The sequence below is a fragment of the Natrix helvetica genome (genome assembly GCF_964273705.1).
Source record: "Natrix helvetica genome assembly, chromosome: 9".
In the NCBI taxonomy this organism is placed as follows: Eukaryota; Metazoa; Chordata; class Lepidosauria; order Squamata; family Natricidae; genus Natrix; species Natrix helvetica.
In genome coordinates, this window is record NC_138560.1 from 2,076,207 (window position 1) to 2,093,395 (window position 17,189).

Sequence of the window (17,189 nt, forward strand, 5' to 3'; positions counted from 1 at the left end):
GGCGAGCATGCGCGCTGACGCCAGCCGTTGAACGAGGCGGGGGGAGGCTCCCTTGCTGCGTCCGCGCCCTTTCCTATTCCGGGACCCACGAGCTGCCAACGGCCGCCGATCCCACGCGCCCAGGGACTAGTTCACAGCCTCCACCCGCCGGGGAAGTGCTAAGCGGCGGCGGGCTGCGCCGGAGCTCCCCGGGACCGGGCTGGGAAGGGCGAGCGGGCGAGCGGGCGAGCGGCGGAGGGGAAGCCGCGGATGACTTGGCAGCCGGCGGAAGGGGCAGCGGCGGTGGCGGCGGCGCCCAGCGGGGGGTTCCGCGTGGAACGTTGAGGGCCGCTTCCCTTTGTGACACCGCTGCGGAAAGTTTCCCAACGTTCCAAAGGCGCCTTTGATCTCCCCTGGCCGCGCGCGCCGGCAGAAAGTCCGCCGGCTTGGGACCCCCGCCCTCGGCTCCTCCGTCGGGTGGCGCCCCTGCCGCCTCCTCCTCCTCCTCTCTTCCCAGGTGAGTGGGGGGCCGGGGGGCGTGCTGAATGCCTTTGCCTGCTGGGGGGACCCTGGGAAGAGAAGGGAGGGGTCCTTTTAAGGCGTGGCCCCCTGGTTTCTCTACCCCAGGGGTCCTTTTGCCTGATCTCTCACCCGCCTCTTAAGTCTGCCCGGGGGCGCCGCCCTTGAAACCTTACAGGTTTCTGCTCTGAAAGCAAGACTCGTGTCAGCCGGGTCGTGCGAGCGCAGCTTGGTTGGCGGGGCGCGGCCGGCAATGTACGGGAAGGGGAGAGAGAGAGAGGAGGATGAGGGGCAGAGGGAGCGGGAGGGAGGGGTGGGGGGGCAGTTGGAGAGAGAGGGAAGGGGAGAGGAAAGGAAAGGAGAGAGGGATGGGGGGCAGAGGCAGGGAGGGATGGGGGAGAGAGGGCCAGCCCACCATTTTTCTCCTTGCAGACCCCTCCCCATCCCTAGTTCAACCGAGAGGGCGCCTCTGCGGGGATCCTCCCCCCCCCCCAAAGCAGGGCGGGGGGAGCGTGTGAAGGCTCTTGGAAAAAGTTGGAGGTCAAAGGCAGGACTGGGGGGGGGGAGCGAGATAGCAAAGCGGGTCCCTCGCTCCGCCCTCGGGTGAGAAGACGCGTCCGCAGCCTCTCCGGGGGTGGGCAAACTTGGGGAGGGGAAGATCTACCACCCACCCACCCACTCCGGGCACCGCCTTCCCGAGTGGAGCTTTGGGTGGGATCTCGGGTTTGAATTAAAACTGCCGTTCCGCTCGGCGCTGGCAGGCAGGCAGGCAGGCGAGGGCTGAAGCGGCAGACACGTGTTCGGATCCGGAAGCGCGGTGCGTCCTTGTCCCGCGCGTGGAAAGTGTGTGTGTGTCGGGGAGGGGAACTGGCTGAGAAAGGCCTTTGGGGAGGGGGAGGGGAGATGGGCGGGGGGCATTTGCGGTCTGTGGGGCGGAGGAGCCCCGAACTTCCCCTCCCAGGACTTCCTTTCTTGGAAACAACGTTGCACTTTCTTCTTTTGCTTTTCTTCTTCTTCTTCTTCCCCCTATTCTTTTTTTTGGGGGGGGCGAAGTTCGTTTCGGGGGGGTCTGGAGGGGTGGGGGTATTTTTCTCAGGTTGTGTGTTGCAAAAATCTCTTTTAAATCTCTTTTTTTTCTGGAGCAAAATCTTTTTTCCCTCTCCCCCCCCCCCCTTTGGAAGTGCAGTAACAAACTTCCTCCAAAGCCTCTCTGGGCCTTCCTTTTGGGTAGGGGGGGGGCATAAATCAGGGCTCCTGTCCTGGGTCATTTCCCTCTGGCTCAAGGACAGGCTGGCAGTGACCCTTTAAAGCCCAGGACTGAGATTTCCTTGGGGGGGGGCAGTCAGAACGCCCTTTGGTCGCCCCCCCCCCCATTTGAAAAGTCTGTCCAGCGCTTTCCTTCAGCCAAAGCCAGGGGGCGGAGGGAGTTTTTTTTTCCTTTTTTCCCTAAAACAACCAAAAAGAAAAAAGTTTGCAGGCCTTCCCTGGGACTTCGCCTACTTCCTCCCTGCCAGGCTGCCCAAGAGGAAGGAGAAACCTGGGCAGGTGTCAGACAACCTGGAAGGAAGGCTGCTATTTGGGGAAGGTGGAGAAAGTTGGCAAGACTTTTTAAAAGTTGGGTGTTTCCTCTTGAAAATGGTTGGGTGCTCTGATTTTTTGTTTCTCTTTTCTTTCTTCCTCCCCAGCTTCAGAAAGGTGAAGAAACACTCTGTGTGTGTGTGTGTGTGTGTGTGTGTGTGTGTGAGAGAGAGAGAGAGAGAGAGAGAGAGAGAGAGAGAGAGAGAGAGAGAGAGAGAATGTGTGATGAAGGAGACTTTGCCCAGCTGGCCCTCCATTTAGCCTTCCCTCCCTTTTTTTCTCCTTTTCTTCCCTTTCTTTCTCCCCTCCTTCTCTTTCCCTCCTTCCTCTCCTCCCTTCCTTTTCCCTTTCCTTTTTTCCCTTTCCTTGTTCCTTCCCTCCCTCCTTCCTTCCCTCCCTCCCTATTCCCTTCTTTTCACTCCCTCCCTCCTTTGTCCCTCCCTCCTTCCTTCCTTCTCTATTCCTTTCCTTCTTTTCCCTCCCTCCCTCTTTTCAGTCTTTTAAACATGGGGGTTGAAATAGCAAAACCAATTGGGGGGGGGGGAAGGCCGGAGGAACAGAAAGGAGGATGACTTGGGGAGTTTTGGAACCTGTGAAACTGGGTGGGTGAGCTGGCCTGGAGGAGGAGGAGGAGGAGGAGGAGGAGGAGGAGGAGGAGGAGGAGGAGGAGGAGGAGGAGGAGGAGGAGGAGGAGGTGGTGGTGTGGGGGGAGGTGGGACACTCCCCATGGGAAAATGAGGGTGTCGGAAGGATGACGACAACTTCAGCGACGCATAAATTGAAATGAACCCCGGGTGAAATGAGCTTCCAGGTGGAAATGGGGGCTGGGAAGCTCCTTTCCGTTCACCTCTTTGCTCTCCCCGTGGATTTGGGCCTTAGCCGACAGGTGATCGGGGAATTAGACCAGGAAGGTCATTGAGTCTCATTGGTGGTTCTTCTACCTGGGGCTGAAAAACAGGAGGGGGGGGCAAGTTTAGCCAAGACGTTTTGGGAGAACTTCCAAAGGAGAGCCGTCCCAACCGTCCCGCAGAGTACGGCTCTCAGTTAGTAGGAAGGCCATCCTCGCTGAGATCTAGTAGGATGAAGAGGCAGGTCTTGTTTTTTTTTTTGGCCAAGGTGGGCTCTTTGCTCACCTGTAGAACAAGGCTGGTCTTCCCCTCCCCCCTTTCTCCAACCTAACCCCCTTGCAAGGTGACTAACCCTGCAGACTCTGGAAGTGGGCTGGGCTGAGCAGTGCCTGTCATTGTGGTTTTGGTGTCTTTTGCTTCTAAAAATGTGACCTTGGTCTGTGTGCGCCCTGAACATAACTTCCTGCCTGTGTGACTTTCTCTGCGCACAGAGACTGGGAGGCCAGCGAACTTGGCACGGGCGAAAGGAGAACGATTTGGGTGCCAGGGAGGAGTGTACAGGCAGTCCTCGACTTACGACAGTTCATTTAGCGACCGTGCAAAGTTACGCCACTGAAAAAAGTGACGCGCCTGTTTCTCACACGTACGATCTTGGTGGCATCCCCGTGATCAAAATTCAGACGCTGGGCAACGGGTTCATGCTTACGACCGTTGCAGCGTCCTGGGGTCCTGTGATTCCCTTTTGCGACCGTCTGTCGAGCAAAGTCACTGGGGAAATCTGGTCCACTCGACAACCGGTTTACTAACTTAAAAATCCTGGCAACTGACTCCTCTTTATGACCGTCGCTGTGTCCCAAGATCACGTGATTTCCCCCCCTTTACAACCTTGTCTCCCGGGGGAAGCCAGATTCACTCAGCCACCGGGGTTACTAGCTAATCAACTGCAGGGATTCACTTAACGACCGTGGCCAGAAAAGTCGTAAAACGGGGGCAAAACTCACTTAACAAATGCCTCGCTTTGCAACGGTCCATTTCATTTTGGGCTCCGTGCTGGTTGTAGGTGGAGGACTTCCCTGTAGAAGTAACTTTGCAAGATTTGTGCTGGGAGAGCGGGAGATAATTCGTGCCTTTCCAAATTCCGCGTCCCGCCCTTTGACTCACAGGAGGAGAACTAATTGCAGAACATGACTAATTGCAATGCAAATACGCAGGTGTTGCCAGAGTTGCAATGCCTGGGAAAAACTGGTCTGCAGACTTTTGGGGAAAAGGGGGTTGGAAAACCCAGAGACACGGGATGGGCTGTTTCTTTTCCTGCCTGCAAAAGGAAATCTCCACGTTCGTTTTTAAAGGCCGGAGGGATAGGCAGTCCTCGACTTAACGCCCACAATTGAGCCCAGAGTTTACGTTGCTAAGCGAGAAATCTGTGAAGTGAGCCCATTTTTCTCGCCACGTTTGTTAAGCGAAGTAGTTTGGTTTATGGATCGGCCTGCAGAGTTCCAAACCCAAGCCATGACTAAAAATCCTATCAAAACCATTTAAAATGCAACTGGAAGAAAATGCAATAATTTGAATAAAGATATAAATCGAAGGAGATGAAATTGAAACGGTCATAGGTCACCTTTTTCAGTCGTGTTGTAACTTCGGTCACTAAACGAACCGTTACGAGTCAAGGACTACCTGCTAACACCGTTGTTAAGTGAATCAGGTTTCCCTTATTAGATTTTATTCGTCAGAAGGTTGCAAAAAGAGATCACGTGACTCTGGGACACTGCAAGCGTCATAAATACGAATTTTGATCACCTGGCTATGGGGATAATGCAACGGTTGTAAGTGTGAAAAAGAGTCCGACGTCACTATTTTTCGGTAACTTTGAAACGGCCATTAATTGAACTGTTGTAAATTGAGGACTAGCTTTATTTCTTTTTCCAGGTTGCTTTCCTGGAGGAGGGTATGCATTTATTGTGGCCGTGCTTTGCTGCTTGATCGTTTGATGGATGAAGAGTGGGAAATACAGCTAGTCCTCGACTTACGACCGCTTGTTTAGTGATCAAAGTTGCGGCACCACTGGAAAAAGTGACTTATGACCGTTTTTCATACTTAACGACTGTTTCAGCAGCCCCACGGTCAGATGACCAAAATTCAGGCGCTTGGCTGGTTCATATTTATGACAGTTGCAGTGTCCTGGGGGTCATGCGATCCTCTTTTTGTGACCTTCTAAACAAGCACACTCCATGAGGAAACCCGATGGCCTCCACAACCGGTTTTACTAGCTGAGCAATGGTGGTGATTTGCTTAACGGCAGGGGCGAGAAAGGTTGTAAAATGGGGCAAAACCCAATGTCTTGCTTAGTGATGGAAATTTGGGGGTTCATTGAGGCCATAAGTTGAGGGCCACCTGTATTCTTTTTAGAAGTAAAATGAAGTTGGTTTAAATCCTCCAATCCCCTCTCTTTCGAGTTTGGGAGTGATGAGTTCCGAATTGTGGAGCACAAGTGTAAAAAGAATCTGATCATCATATAATAATATAATATAATAAGCCATACCAGCTGGATGGAGCCTTGGCATCTCCCTGAATGTTGTGGGCATTCATTCATTCATTCATTCATTCATTCATTCATTCATTCATTCCTGGTCTGCTGCCTTCCCTTTAGCATCATTGGCAGAATAACAAGAGTTGGAAGGGACCTTTAAAGGTCTTCTAGTCCAACCCCCTGCTCACTTCAGACCAACGCTGGTCCAATCTCTTCTTAAATTATCTGGCCGAATGAGGTTGGCAGGAAGAACCAACTTTTCCAGTCCACAGGAAGGGAACGCCTCCCTTGTTGCCTGGAAAAATTAAAGAAATATTCTGCTCGCCGGAGGAGAACATGCGTTGCTCAGTTTTACTTGGGAACTGCCACCTGCTGTGGCTCTGCTCAGGTGAGGACAGGGAAGTGACTCGGTAAGGGGCAGGGGAGATTTGGCCAGGGGTAGGACAGAGGATTTTATTAACAGAGTTGGGAGAGACCTTAGAGATCTTCTAGCCCAACCCCCCTACTAAGGGGTCTCCGACCTTGGGCACTTTTAAGAGTTGTGGACTTCAACTCCCAGCTGACTGAGGAACTCTGGGAGTTGAAGTCCACAACTCTTGACGTGGCCAAGGTTGGCTGAGGAACTCTGGGAGTTGAAGTCCACAAAGGCTTAAAGTGGCCAAGGTTGGCTGAGGAACTCTGGGAGTTGAAGTCCACAAAGTCTTGACGTGGCCAAGGTTGGAGACCGCTGCACTAGACCATTTCAGACAAACGACTGTCCAATTTCTTAGAATCCTCCAGGATTGGAGCACTCACAACATCTGGTGGCAGGTTGTTCCACCGGCTAATGGTTCTACCTTGGCTAAGGAGGACCCTGGAGAAGGCCGTAACAACACGACCAGGAGAAATGTAAATTAGGTGTGCTTCTGCTGTCCTTACCACGGGTGTTTTCAATCATCTTTCTCTCTCTCTCTCCTCTTCCTTCCCTTCCCCTCCAGCCTTGCATGGACTGTGTAGTCCTTGCCTGCAGCCATGGGGAAGATGCTATCCAAGATCTTTGGTAACAAGGAGATGCGGATTTTGATGCTGGGCTTGGATGCCGCCGGGAAGACCACCATCCTCTACAAGCTGAAGTTGGGCCAGCCCGTCACCACCATCCCCACCGTGGGCTTCAACGTGGAGACGGTGACCTACAAGAACGTCAAGTTCAACGTTTGGGACGTGGGGGGTCAGGACAAGATCCGTCCCCTCTGGAGACACTACTACACCGGCACCCAAGGGTTGATCTTTGTGGTGGACTGCGCCGATCGGGATCGGATCGACGAAGGCCGGCAGGAGCTCCACCGCATCATCAACGACCGCGAGATGCGGGACGCCATCATCCTGGTCTTCGCCAACAAGCAGGACCTCCCGGACGCCATGAAACCTCACGAGATCCAGGAGAAACTGGGCCTCACGCGCATTAGGGACAGGAATTGGTACGTCCAGCCGTCGTGCGCGACGTCGGGAGAAGGACTCTATGAAGGCTTAATGTGGCTGACTTCTAACTACAAGTCGTAATTCTGGAGCCGGAGAGCTAACTCGAGAACGGACGCACGCAACCTCCCTAACCGACGAGTTCTTCAAACCTTCCTTCTATTCCGACTGTTCCCCTCCATCTCTTCAACTCTTCCCCCAACTCCTGGCAGAGGCCTCACCATCCAAGGTGGAGGCCTTGGAAGATCTCTCTCTCTTTCTCTCTCTCTCCCTCTCTCTCTCCCTCTCCCTCAATTTCTGTGGATGGAACAGTGGATGGGAGGGTGGTCCTTTGGCCCCCACCCCATTGATCCATAGCTACCTACCTGCACCCCTTTGGAACATTCCCCTCCCCCCCAGCCCTCCGAACTCGGGTGTCTTCCGAATGAGTCGAATCTAAGCCAAAGGGAAGACCCTCGTGAAGAGCGTTGGCTGGGACCAATTCCAGGAGCTCTTGGGTTCACTCGGGGGGGGGTGTCGTGGCCCCCCCTCCCCGCCCACCTCTTAAAGGTGGGGAAGCTTGGCACTTCCCAGGAACTTGAGTTTGCTCCGCCACGGCCTCTTGGAAGCCGTCCTCCCGCTTGGGCGCACCAGGCTGGCAGAGTAGACCCGCCGAGCTTCAGAAGGTGCTGCGTTGGCTTTTGGTGGGGAGGGGAAGTCCCGGTGAGACGGTTGGCTTCCTCAGGTTGCCTCTCCAGTGTCTCTGTGGGAACGCCCTGCCCTCGCCTTGTCTCGCCTCCTTCCTGACCTGTTCTACCTGCTTGGGGGAGACAAGGGCAGGCATGCCTAGCGCCCGACCGAACCCGTTTGCCCGCTGCCGGGAGGGAGTGGAGTGGAAGCCGCCATGCTTTTCGGCGACTATCTCGTCCCCAAATTCCTGCCTACGGATGTTGGGAGATCTGTCCCTCCCCTCCCGTAAAGGTGGGACGTTTGCAACTCCAGTGGGACCACAACGGGGGTGTCTGTCACATTCCTTGAGCGTCTCTTTCACGAATCCAGACTCCGCTCCCATATCGGAGAGAACGGCCCCTCTTCTGCCAATCCTCCTGCGATGGCTGTCTTCGGTCCTTAAGATGCCACCCTGTTTCCAGAGCTTGGGCTCAACCGGGTGAATTGGAACAAAGGCCCATCCTGGGAAATATACCTCTCTTTGCCCGAGGGACGTGTGGGAGCTACGTCTTGTTCACACACCCACAGCCAGGTGTGTGCGGGACGTCATTTCTTGAGAACAAAATGTGCTTTTATGGTTCAGTTCCAAGCAGTGGCTATAAATCCTCTCTTTTTTAAAAAAAGAAATAATTGTACTGATATGATCCATTGTGGAGGGGGGAGAGGCGCATAGGTCTCATTTCCAGCACCTTAGATTGTGTGGCCTTCAGCACAGATCAGTGGTTGGTCTCCCCCCCTCCCCCCCCAACCTTGGGCCCTTTAAGATGGGTGGACTTCAACTCCCAGAATTCCGGGAGGTTCTGTGAATCCTGGGAGTTGAAGTCCACCTGTTTTAAAGGGGCCACGGCTGAGAAACACTGGCATAGACCAAAGAGGTTTTTGTCAGGAGGCTCTAAGGGGACTTATATCCCCCGCCCTCCTCTGATTTCAGCCCTGTCCGCTTGCTAAACCCCACCCACCCACCCAATTCCTCCTGCTTGCTCGCTCGCTCTTTTAAATCCTATTTTCTGGATGATAAGCAGTGGCCCATTTGAAATGCTAGGCCCATCTGGCTGAATCTCCTCTCCTGAAGCAGTTTTTTTCCCTTAAAAAAAAAACCAACAACGCTCTGTTTTAAAACGAGGGCTTCATGGACCCCCCCCAAATGAGCCCACCGAGGAATTGGGGAGCATCGCAGGTGGGCTGCGACACGGAGAGATTCAGTTTCCCACCCCCTCCTCCAGTTTTCAAGCACCTCTTGATGCATGGAAGGAGGCTTGCAACTTCTCTTTTTAATGCCACCCCTGCATTTAATCCAGATCTTCTCGGTCCCCCGTCCTCCCCACCAGTCCTGGAAATGGTAAGATGCACGATTCTCATCCGGATCCTTGAAATTTGAATTTGGACCTGCTTGGAATGGGAGTGAAATTCTGGAATGAGAAAAGTGGGAGAGAATTTATTTTCTCTTCTACTAGAGCAGGGGGATTCTGGGAGTTGAGGTCCACACGTCTTAAAGTGGCTAAGGTTGGAGACCCCTGTGTTAGAGAACCGTAGCTGGGCTAACCCGGAAGGGGGGGGGGAGGTTGGGAAATCAGATTGCACTTTCTGTCTGCAGTTTCCACTGCGGCTTGCACTCTGGGTGTGATCTGGATCAGCTGTGACTCAGCGGCTGCTGGAGGAGTGTCCGGGGGTTGAGCCTCTCGGTTGCGCTGAGCCAGCGTAAAATGTTCTTTCCAGCCGTCTCCCTGTCCCTCCGCTGAGCGCTTTCTGGATTTCAAACCGCCCGGATGCCTCGTGGCTTACGGTAAAAAAAAAAACACAACCCAAAAAGTCTAGATGGAAGCCAGAATAGTGTGATCTAAGCTCCATCTGGGGGTTGTTTTTCCCTATATGTATTTTAAAAATTGTAATATTAAAATTAAAAAATATATTTTAAAAAATTTAAAAATGGATTTAAAAAACACAGGCCGAATTTTGATTGTGTTGTTCAAGAGGCCATTTTGACTTTTTTGACCTGCAGAGGCTCCTGAAAGCTGGAATTGTTTCTCTGCCCCCTCCCCCTTGTCCAACATTTGGAGAGAGTGTGTGTGAAGGAGTTCTTTTCTGATTGTTTCCTTCCCAATCTCACAATTCCACCCGCAGGCTGGGAATATTCAGAAATATCTGATTTAGAGAATCTGTGCAGAGTTGTGGTTAAAGTTATGTGCGTGCAATGCAAAGCCCTTCAAAATGCTTTTTGGGTGTTTCTTTTCCTTGGCGACTGGAAGATATAGGTGGAATTTCGACTCCCAGAATTTCCCGGCCAACATGGCCAGCAGGGGAATTCTGGGAGTTGAAGTTCTACCTATATCTTCAAGCTGATTTATGTGACCCAGAGAGTTGGTAGGGCAGGATATTCAGCCTGGAGAGATTTATTGGGTAGGGGAGACCCCGGCTTCTGCTCCTCCTTCCCCTTCCTTCTGTTGATGCGGGGGTGGGTGGGTGGGTGGTCCCTCCCCAGCTCTTTTTGTCCAGCTTTCTTCCAAAAATAAGCTTCCATGCCATGATGCCATCTTCCGCAGCTTTCATACCCATGGTGCATGTCAATATTTTGGAAATAAGATCTTTGAGCCTCTAGACATGCATCATGTACATTGCCTTAAGGCTCCAGGACTACCCTCCCCATCATTCCCCATGTGGCAGTGGAACAGATGGGATTCATAGTCGTTGCCCCCTCCCTCCAACTCTCTAGGGTGCCCAGAAAGGCGAGGTTGGGGGGGATCCAAATTTAAGGGAAGGGGCTATGTCCTACTTTAATGTGTGCTCCCCCCCAAACTCCGTATGTACCACCATAGTTTGGGGTGCGGGAACCGTCTTTGTCTGAAAATAGGGCGTCCTCCTACCAGTGTCCTTCCTTGGCTGGGAACGCTGGGTCTTGTAGTCCTAACCTGTCTGACAGATTGGGAGCGGTTGTGGGATATTCTCTTCTGAAGGCACTTAAATCCTCAACCCTGCCTTGAAATGCTTAGTGGCCTTTTCCCCCTTCATTGCTTGTCATTTTTTTCCTGTCTTCTTGGAATCATCCCAAAAAAAAAATAATCACTCATCAAACCCAGAGACGGGGTGATGGTTATTATTCCACTCCCCCCCCCCCCCAGGAGAAAACAACAACCCTGGTGATGGTCAGAGAACGATCTGTGTGAAAATAACTCCCTTTTTATTTTCCTTCCACCCACCCCCAGGCCTTCCACCATAAAGGCTGTCACTTAAAGGAAGAACAAGGTACTTTTTCTGCAACTTAAAGCTGCAGCTGGAGAACTTGAATACGCTGATCTGTTTCGAGGGTTTAACATAAAATTAAGGGTGGTGCTTTTTTTTTCTTCATTCCCCTGAATTAAAAAGGAAGGGTGTGTTTATTGGATGCAAAGCTGCACATACACAAATGTACTGTACATTTATTGCTGGAATTTCTTTAGAATCTGGGTTTGTTTGGGGGGGGTTGGGGGGGGCTAGGGTGCGGGAAAGGCGATATTCACACGTTCCTCGTGGCTATCAGTGCCTGGGGTGGGAATCCCCTATTTACAAAGAAGGGCTCACTGTTTCTTTTTTTAAAATAATAATAATAATACCGTAAATAAATAAAACGATTTTCAAATCTTCCATGAAAATGACACGTGTCTTTTTTGGAAAAACTCAGCATCTCCCTGTGATCGGTCAGTCACCAGCTTGCCGTTCCCATAATATCCATGGCAATGCCAAAGGAAAATCATTGGGGTTTAGATAGATAAGAGAAATATTGGCTGTTCCCCTAGAACGGGGGTCTCCAACCTTGGCAACTTTAAGAATTCTGGGAGTTGAAGTCCACAAAGTCTTAGTGGCCAAGGTTGGCTGAGGGATTCTGGGAGTTGAAGTCCACAAAGTCTTAAGTAGCCAACGTTGGGAACCCCTGATTTAGACCCATGACTTAATCCTCCTGCACCACTAGCGCCCCCCCATTCCCCGGGCCACAAAGAATCATATGACTCCACATTGCCAGTTTGGTGAGGGAATTTCAGAGGTGTGATCTCTTGCAGGGCATGGGACAGCACTTGTGGTTTTGGCCCTTTCCGTTTAGTTCCTCTTTTCATTCTGACTCGAAATGCAGCTGTGATTGATGTCAGTAGATCACAAGCCCTTCTGGCATGAAGAAGTTTCCTTTCCTTAGTTCCGCCTGCTATTACTGGGAACGGCAGTGCTCACGTCCTTTGGTGCTGAGAACCTCTCGGTTTTAGGAAAGGGGAAAGCGTATTGAGAGCATTTGGTATTTAACAGATTAACAGAGTTGGAAGGGACCTTGTAGGTCATCTAGTCCAACCCCCCCATCCCAAAGGGAGGCCTTTTCTGACAGATGTCAGCCTTGCAGTAAATGAAACCGGATGTAGCTGTGAGTCAGGCCCACGGGTGGGGGAATGCCATTTTCTATCCTTGCCTGAAGCCCATCCTTGGGCTGAGATGTCCCCCCATCATTTCGATTCTTCCAGTTGTGTGAGTTTGTGGGTGTCCTTTGTGGTAGAAGTGAAACGCCCAACCGCCTCTTGTTCGGTGCACACACATTTCCCTCGGATTAATCTGGAACATCCTGTTCCTTAAAGCAAGAACAAGGTGATTACCGGTTGTTGTTGTTTTAAAAAGGGCAGTTGAGTTTTTTAAAACACTTATTAAACAGTTGGTCACCACACTATAAAAAAGATGCTGAGACTCTAGAAAGAGTGCAGAGAAGATCAACCAGGATGATGAGGGGACTGGAGGCTCAAACATAGAAAGAACAGGTGCAGGAACTGGGCCTGGCTAGCCTAGTGAAGAGTGGAGACAGGATAGTATCTTCCAATATTTGAGGAGCTGCCCCAGAGGGGACGGGGGTCATCTGGAGATCCCCTCCTTCTCGGAGGCAGTGCGAACAGGCTACGGCAATGCTTGTGAGCCGGAAGTGCATGTGAATGACAGGCAGGAAGTGGAATCGAGAAGAATGCAGTGAAGCTGGATTGCAGCTCTGCCAAACCTCGGAGGAATGTTTGCTGCTGGTCGCAGGAAGCGATGAGGCAATGAGTCACACCACCAATGCTCCTGGTTGCTCCCTGGCTGGATTGGGACCGAATGATACGAAGCAAGCAATGTACAGTTGCACCATGGCGCATTGCTCATCGTTGCACTCTTACAGTAAGGCTAACATGTTGCATGAACCTAGCTTGGGAAGATAGATCAGTGTGTTCTTTTGCAAACAGGCAGATCCCAGAATTCCTCAACAGGGTTGAGTTTAAGTCCAAATTTGGGAAAATGCTGTGTTAATGCCATAACTGTGGTTGGTTTAAAGCAGGCTTAGCCTAGGCCATTGTGAACTGTCATCCACAGTTTATAAATTAGCATTCTGACTCCAGCCAATCTCATCTCACCCCCAAAAATTCCAATTCTGTGTTACTTGAGTGGACAATATCAAATTTTAGAAGTACAAGGAAGGAATATAAGGTTGGTTTACATGACCAAGGTTAAAATAGATGTAGTTATTTCTGCCAAGCCTTACTGGGCTTTTGCTAACACGGGGATTGAAATGATAATACTTTATGGTTTATATAGATAAGAGATAAGATATGGGGAAAAGATCATTGTTGCAATTTAAGAGGAGGTGAAAATTATTAAAATTGCTTACACTTATTGTGATGAAGGTCAGAAGTTATTTATTTTTCTTTGCTATATCTTTCCTTCCCTCCCTCCCTCTCTCCTACCTTCCTTCTTTCTCTCATTTTTCCTATTGCAATTATAATATTTCATGACATTATTTAAAAGGAAACTGAGCACCCTCCTGGATTAATCCCTGGTGCTTTTGAGAAAGTGGGGCAGAGGGCAGTCGGGCTGGATGTTTGCTCCCCCACCTGTTGACATGTGACAGGTTGAAAGCTCGTTCCCTTGTCAAGCCTGGGCAGCTTTTAAAAAACAGCCAAACAGGTTAACTCCTGCATGGTTAATATTCCACCTTTGTTCAAAGCCCGTCCTGCCATTGAGTTTGCTTTGTCGGCTAACCTTGCAACTTGCAGAAGGGGCTGCCGGGGGTGGGTGGGGGTGGGGAATGATTGACCCATGGTGGAATGCTGAAGTTGGGCAAAATGAAACACGCCTCCACCCCAGCAGCTCTTCAAGAGTTTAGCAGTCATTGTACTGCGTGGGACATTTTTTTGCAAACAACAGCTGAACTTGCAAAGGGTAACACTGGACTGGCCCCTGACTTTTTTATCTTTATCTTGCCAACCTCTTGCTGATGTTCTGGGTTTGCCAGTCCAACATTTAGGTCAGTGTTTCTCAACCGGAGCCACTTTCAAAAAGTGTGTGGACTTCAACCCCCAGAATTCCCCAGCTGGCATGCCAATGAATTTTTAAAACGTGTAAGACTTCAAGTCCCAGAATTCCCCAACCAGCGTGGCATTAGGCATATCAGATATTTCAATCACGTATTTTCTACCTGCTTGGAAGCCCAGGTAGGTCAGTGTGACCTGGGCTGAAATGTCAAAGCTTTGCTTGTCGGTCTGGGTAGGTGGGAGAGAATCTCCAGGAAACATTTTTGGGATCTAACAATGGGCAGTGGCTCTCATTATCCTTCCAAAAAGATGAGGAAGGGAGAGAAATACAGACACAGGATCCAATCTGAGTTACTTACTGGGACCAAAAGTTTATTCTTCGGAGCTGGTACCAGAGCCCATCTTCAGATAACTTTCCTCTCTTCGGAACCTGTGTGAGAAAGAGAATTCTGGAGAAAGAGAGAGAGAATCTAGAAGAATAAACTTTTAATCCCAGTGACCGACCCAGATTGGATCCAGATTATCCAGGGACGTGTATATTTGCCTTCATTCACAAACACCGACCCAGTTTGCTGTCCCAAATGTATTTGTTCCTTAACCAGCCTAAGATGCTAAAGAATATTCAGGCAGCTGCAAGATTTTCTGTCTCAATTCTAGAAGAGAGGGGCAGGAAGCAGCTCCCTCCCCACTTGGCCATCCCTAAATCCTGCGCTAGAGAAAAAAAAAGGCAGAATCAGAGCAAGTGGAAAATTTGACGCAAAAGTCAAATAATAGTAAGGGGGGAAGCTTCCAGTTTCTGAATTCCCTCCCCCCTTCAACGCGAGGCCAGCAGGATCCGGATTTTAACAACTAGACAGCCCAAGCTGTCTGCAGCTGTTCCCCCGCCCCATACGCACAGCTTCCTTCCAGAATTGGGGGGCTTCCTTGCCTCAGTTAATATTTTGATTTTGTTTTTAATTGCAGAGCCTGAATTTGCCATCCCCTTGAAAAAGGAGAGTGAAAAAAGGGGATTGAAATGGAGAAAAACACATATTATTTTGACCTCCCAGTGTCCGGGCATCTCTAAAGAAAATGTGCAGTCCGATGTTAGAGATGTAAAATAGTCTGGACCACAAATCCAGTGGGAGACACAGGTAGTCCTCGACTTACAAACAGTTGGTTTAGTGACCGTCTGAAGTTAAACAACATCCCAAAAATTAATTTATGCCCGTTTTTCACACAACCATTGCAGCATCCCCACGGTCGCACAATCAGACCTCAGGCACTTGGCAACTGACTTGTGGGCTCCATTGTGGCTGTACGTCGAGGACTACCAAGGATTTCAAGTTCTGTCCTGCTCCGGGTCAATACATAAAGAAGGGAGATAGGAATGTTAGGACTAAGGAGTTGCTTTGCTTCTTTCAGATGTGACCTTTGCCTCCAACCTCTGGACCAGATGAATTCCATTTTCTGGGTTTTCTCATGACACCAGACATCAAATGGCCTCACACAATATGGATAGGCACATCAAGACCTGAAACCAACGAGCATGTTGGGAAAATGCAGCATGTGCATTTTTAACGGATCTGGTTAAGAACACTGCATTGTCCGCCTTCTTCGTAGCCTTGGACATATCAGTGTGAGGACTTTGGTGCTCTCCAAGGTTGGTGGTTTTCTTACAGACGTTTCATGACCCAACTAAGTAACATCATCAGTGGTAGAAGGGAGTGAGCTTTACAAACAGAGCAAATCCTAATCCATATAAGCATGAGTGATGTTACTTAGTTGGGTCATGAAACATCTGCAAGAAAACCACCAAGCTCAGAGAGCATCAAGGACCCCATAGTCCTCTTCCACCTCCTCCTCTTCCTCCCCTTCATCATTCTCCTCCTCCCCTCCTCTTCCCCACAGCCCCCTCTCTTCTAGCACTGATGATGTTACCTAGTTGGGTCATGAAAGGTCTGCAAGAAAAACACCAAGCTCAGAGAGCAGCAAGGACCCCTCATTTCAATGCTGAGCTAGAGGTAATTCTCTTTTATCCATATCAGTGTGACTTTTGTTCATTTTCCCATCTACAAAATGGATGTAAGGATTGCAGTTGAGTTGACCAATTCCTGACACTGCAGGAATTGCAGTGCATTTGCAATGCATCTGAAGAGCTCGACCAAATAGTCACTTCGCTGTAATCTTTGCTTATTTATTTCTTCCATTTCTATGGCTACCCAGCTCAGCCAGAGGCTCCACGTGGCTCACAATCTGGGCGGTTTACTTAATTCCTACTCTAGTTTTACAATTTCTGCATCCTCAGACCCAAACGCCCACCTTGCCCAAAATCTACTCCCTTCCCCCCTTCCAACCAGTTGCTTCTTGAAAACCACTAGAACTGCACAAAATACAATCATTCTGTCCAGATGATTGGGAAAAGCGACAGCAGAAATTGGACTTAAATTTGGATTGCTAAGTGTTTTTTCCAACCAGCTCTGATTCCAACTGGGTAATGCTTTTAGATTTAGATTTTTTAAAAAGGTAAGCATTTTTTTTCCTTTCCGGAGAGGAAGATCAAAGTAATAAGCTGAAGCTGAAGAGCTGGCTAGCTGGCCTTCTTTTGCTGAGCAAACGGTTGCCTGCCCAAGCATCTCAGGGTTATTAATTGCTGAGCAACATAAATCCTGATTTGACACTCAGGAATGTTGTTGACAGCCGTGGGTGCAAATGATAACCTTGTCCTCTTTTTCCTTTCCTGCCCCATGAAGGAGCAAGGTCCTCTTCAGTAGCCTTCCCTGTGTTTGAAAGTCTGTAGAGATTCTCCGTCATCCAGGTCACGGTTGTCCCAAAGGTGCTATTTTTTCAGGAGGCAACTGGACTTCCTTGTTTTTTCTTTGAAGACGTTTCGCTTCTTATCCAAGCAGCTTCTTCAGCTCTGATAGGATAGTGGGGAATGGAAATATAGATCCTTCTATTCTTCACTATCCTGTCAGAGCTGAAGAAGCTTCTTGGATGAGAAGCGAAATGTTTTCAAAGAAAAAAAACCAGAAAGTCCAGTTGCCTCCTGAAAAATCACCTTGGGGACTTCACTGCGTTTTTTGGGCTCTTCTGCCCCATCAATCAATCTGAATACAAGTAGTCCTCGACTTACAACAATTCATTCAGTGACCAAAGTTATAACACCCCTGAAAAAAGTAACTTATGACCATTTTTCACACTTAAGGACCGTTCCAGCTTCCCCATGTTCACTTGATTTCCTGACTCACATCTACGATGGTTGCAGTGTCCCCGGGGTCATGTGACTCCCCCTTTTGACAAGCCTAG

At 50.0% G+C, this 17,189-nt stretch overlaps 1 protein-coding gene across 3 annotated transcripts; it reads left to right on the forward strand.

The window, feature by feature from the left end:
- The first annotated feature begins 27 nt into the window (after positions 1-27).
- LOC309396933 (ADP-ribosylation factor 6-like) lies at positions 28-10,727 on the forward strand. 3 transcript variants are annotated; one of them, XM_081962526.1, is made up of 2 exons: positions 28-496; positions 6,432-10,727. In XM_081962526.1, exon 2 carries the CDS (start codon positions 6,466-6,468, stop codon positions 6,991-6,993), a length of 528 nt encoding a protein of 175 aa, XP_081818652.1. In that variant the 5' UTR covers positions 28-496; positions 6,432-6,465; the 3' UTR covers positions 6,994-10,727. The 3 variants fall into 3 exon arrangements, with proteins under 3 accessions (XP_081818652.1, XP_081818651.1, XP_081818653.1); XM_081962525.1 differs by lacking the exon at positions 28-496 and adding an exon at positions 1,090-1,315; XM_081962527.1 differs by lacking the exon at positions 28-496 and adding an exon at positions 2,013-2,112.
- Positions 10,728-17,189: the final 6,462 nt, after the last annotated feature.

Excerpts from the sequence above, each read along its gene's own strand:
- LOC309396933 (XM_081962526.1), top strand. The coding sequence starts at position 6,466 with ATGGGGAAGATGCTATCCAAGATCTTTGGTAACAAGGAGATGCGGATT.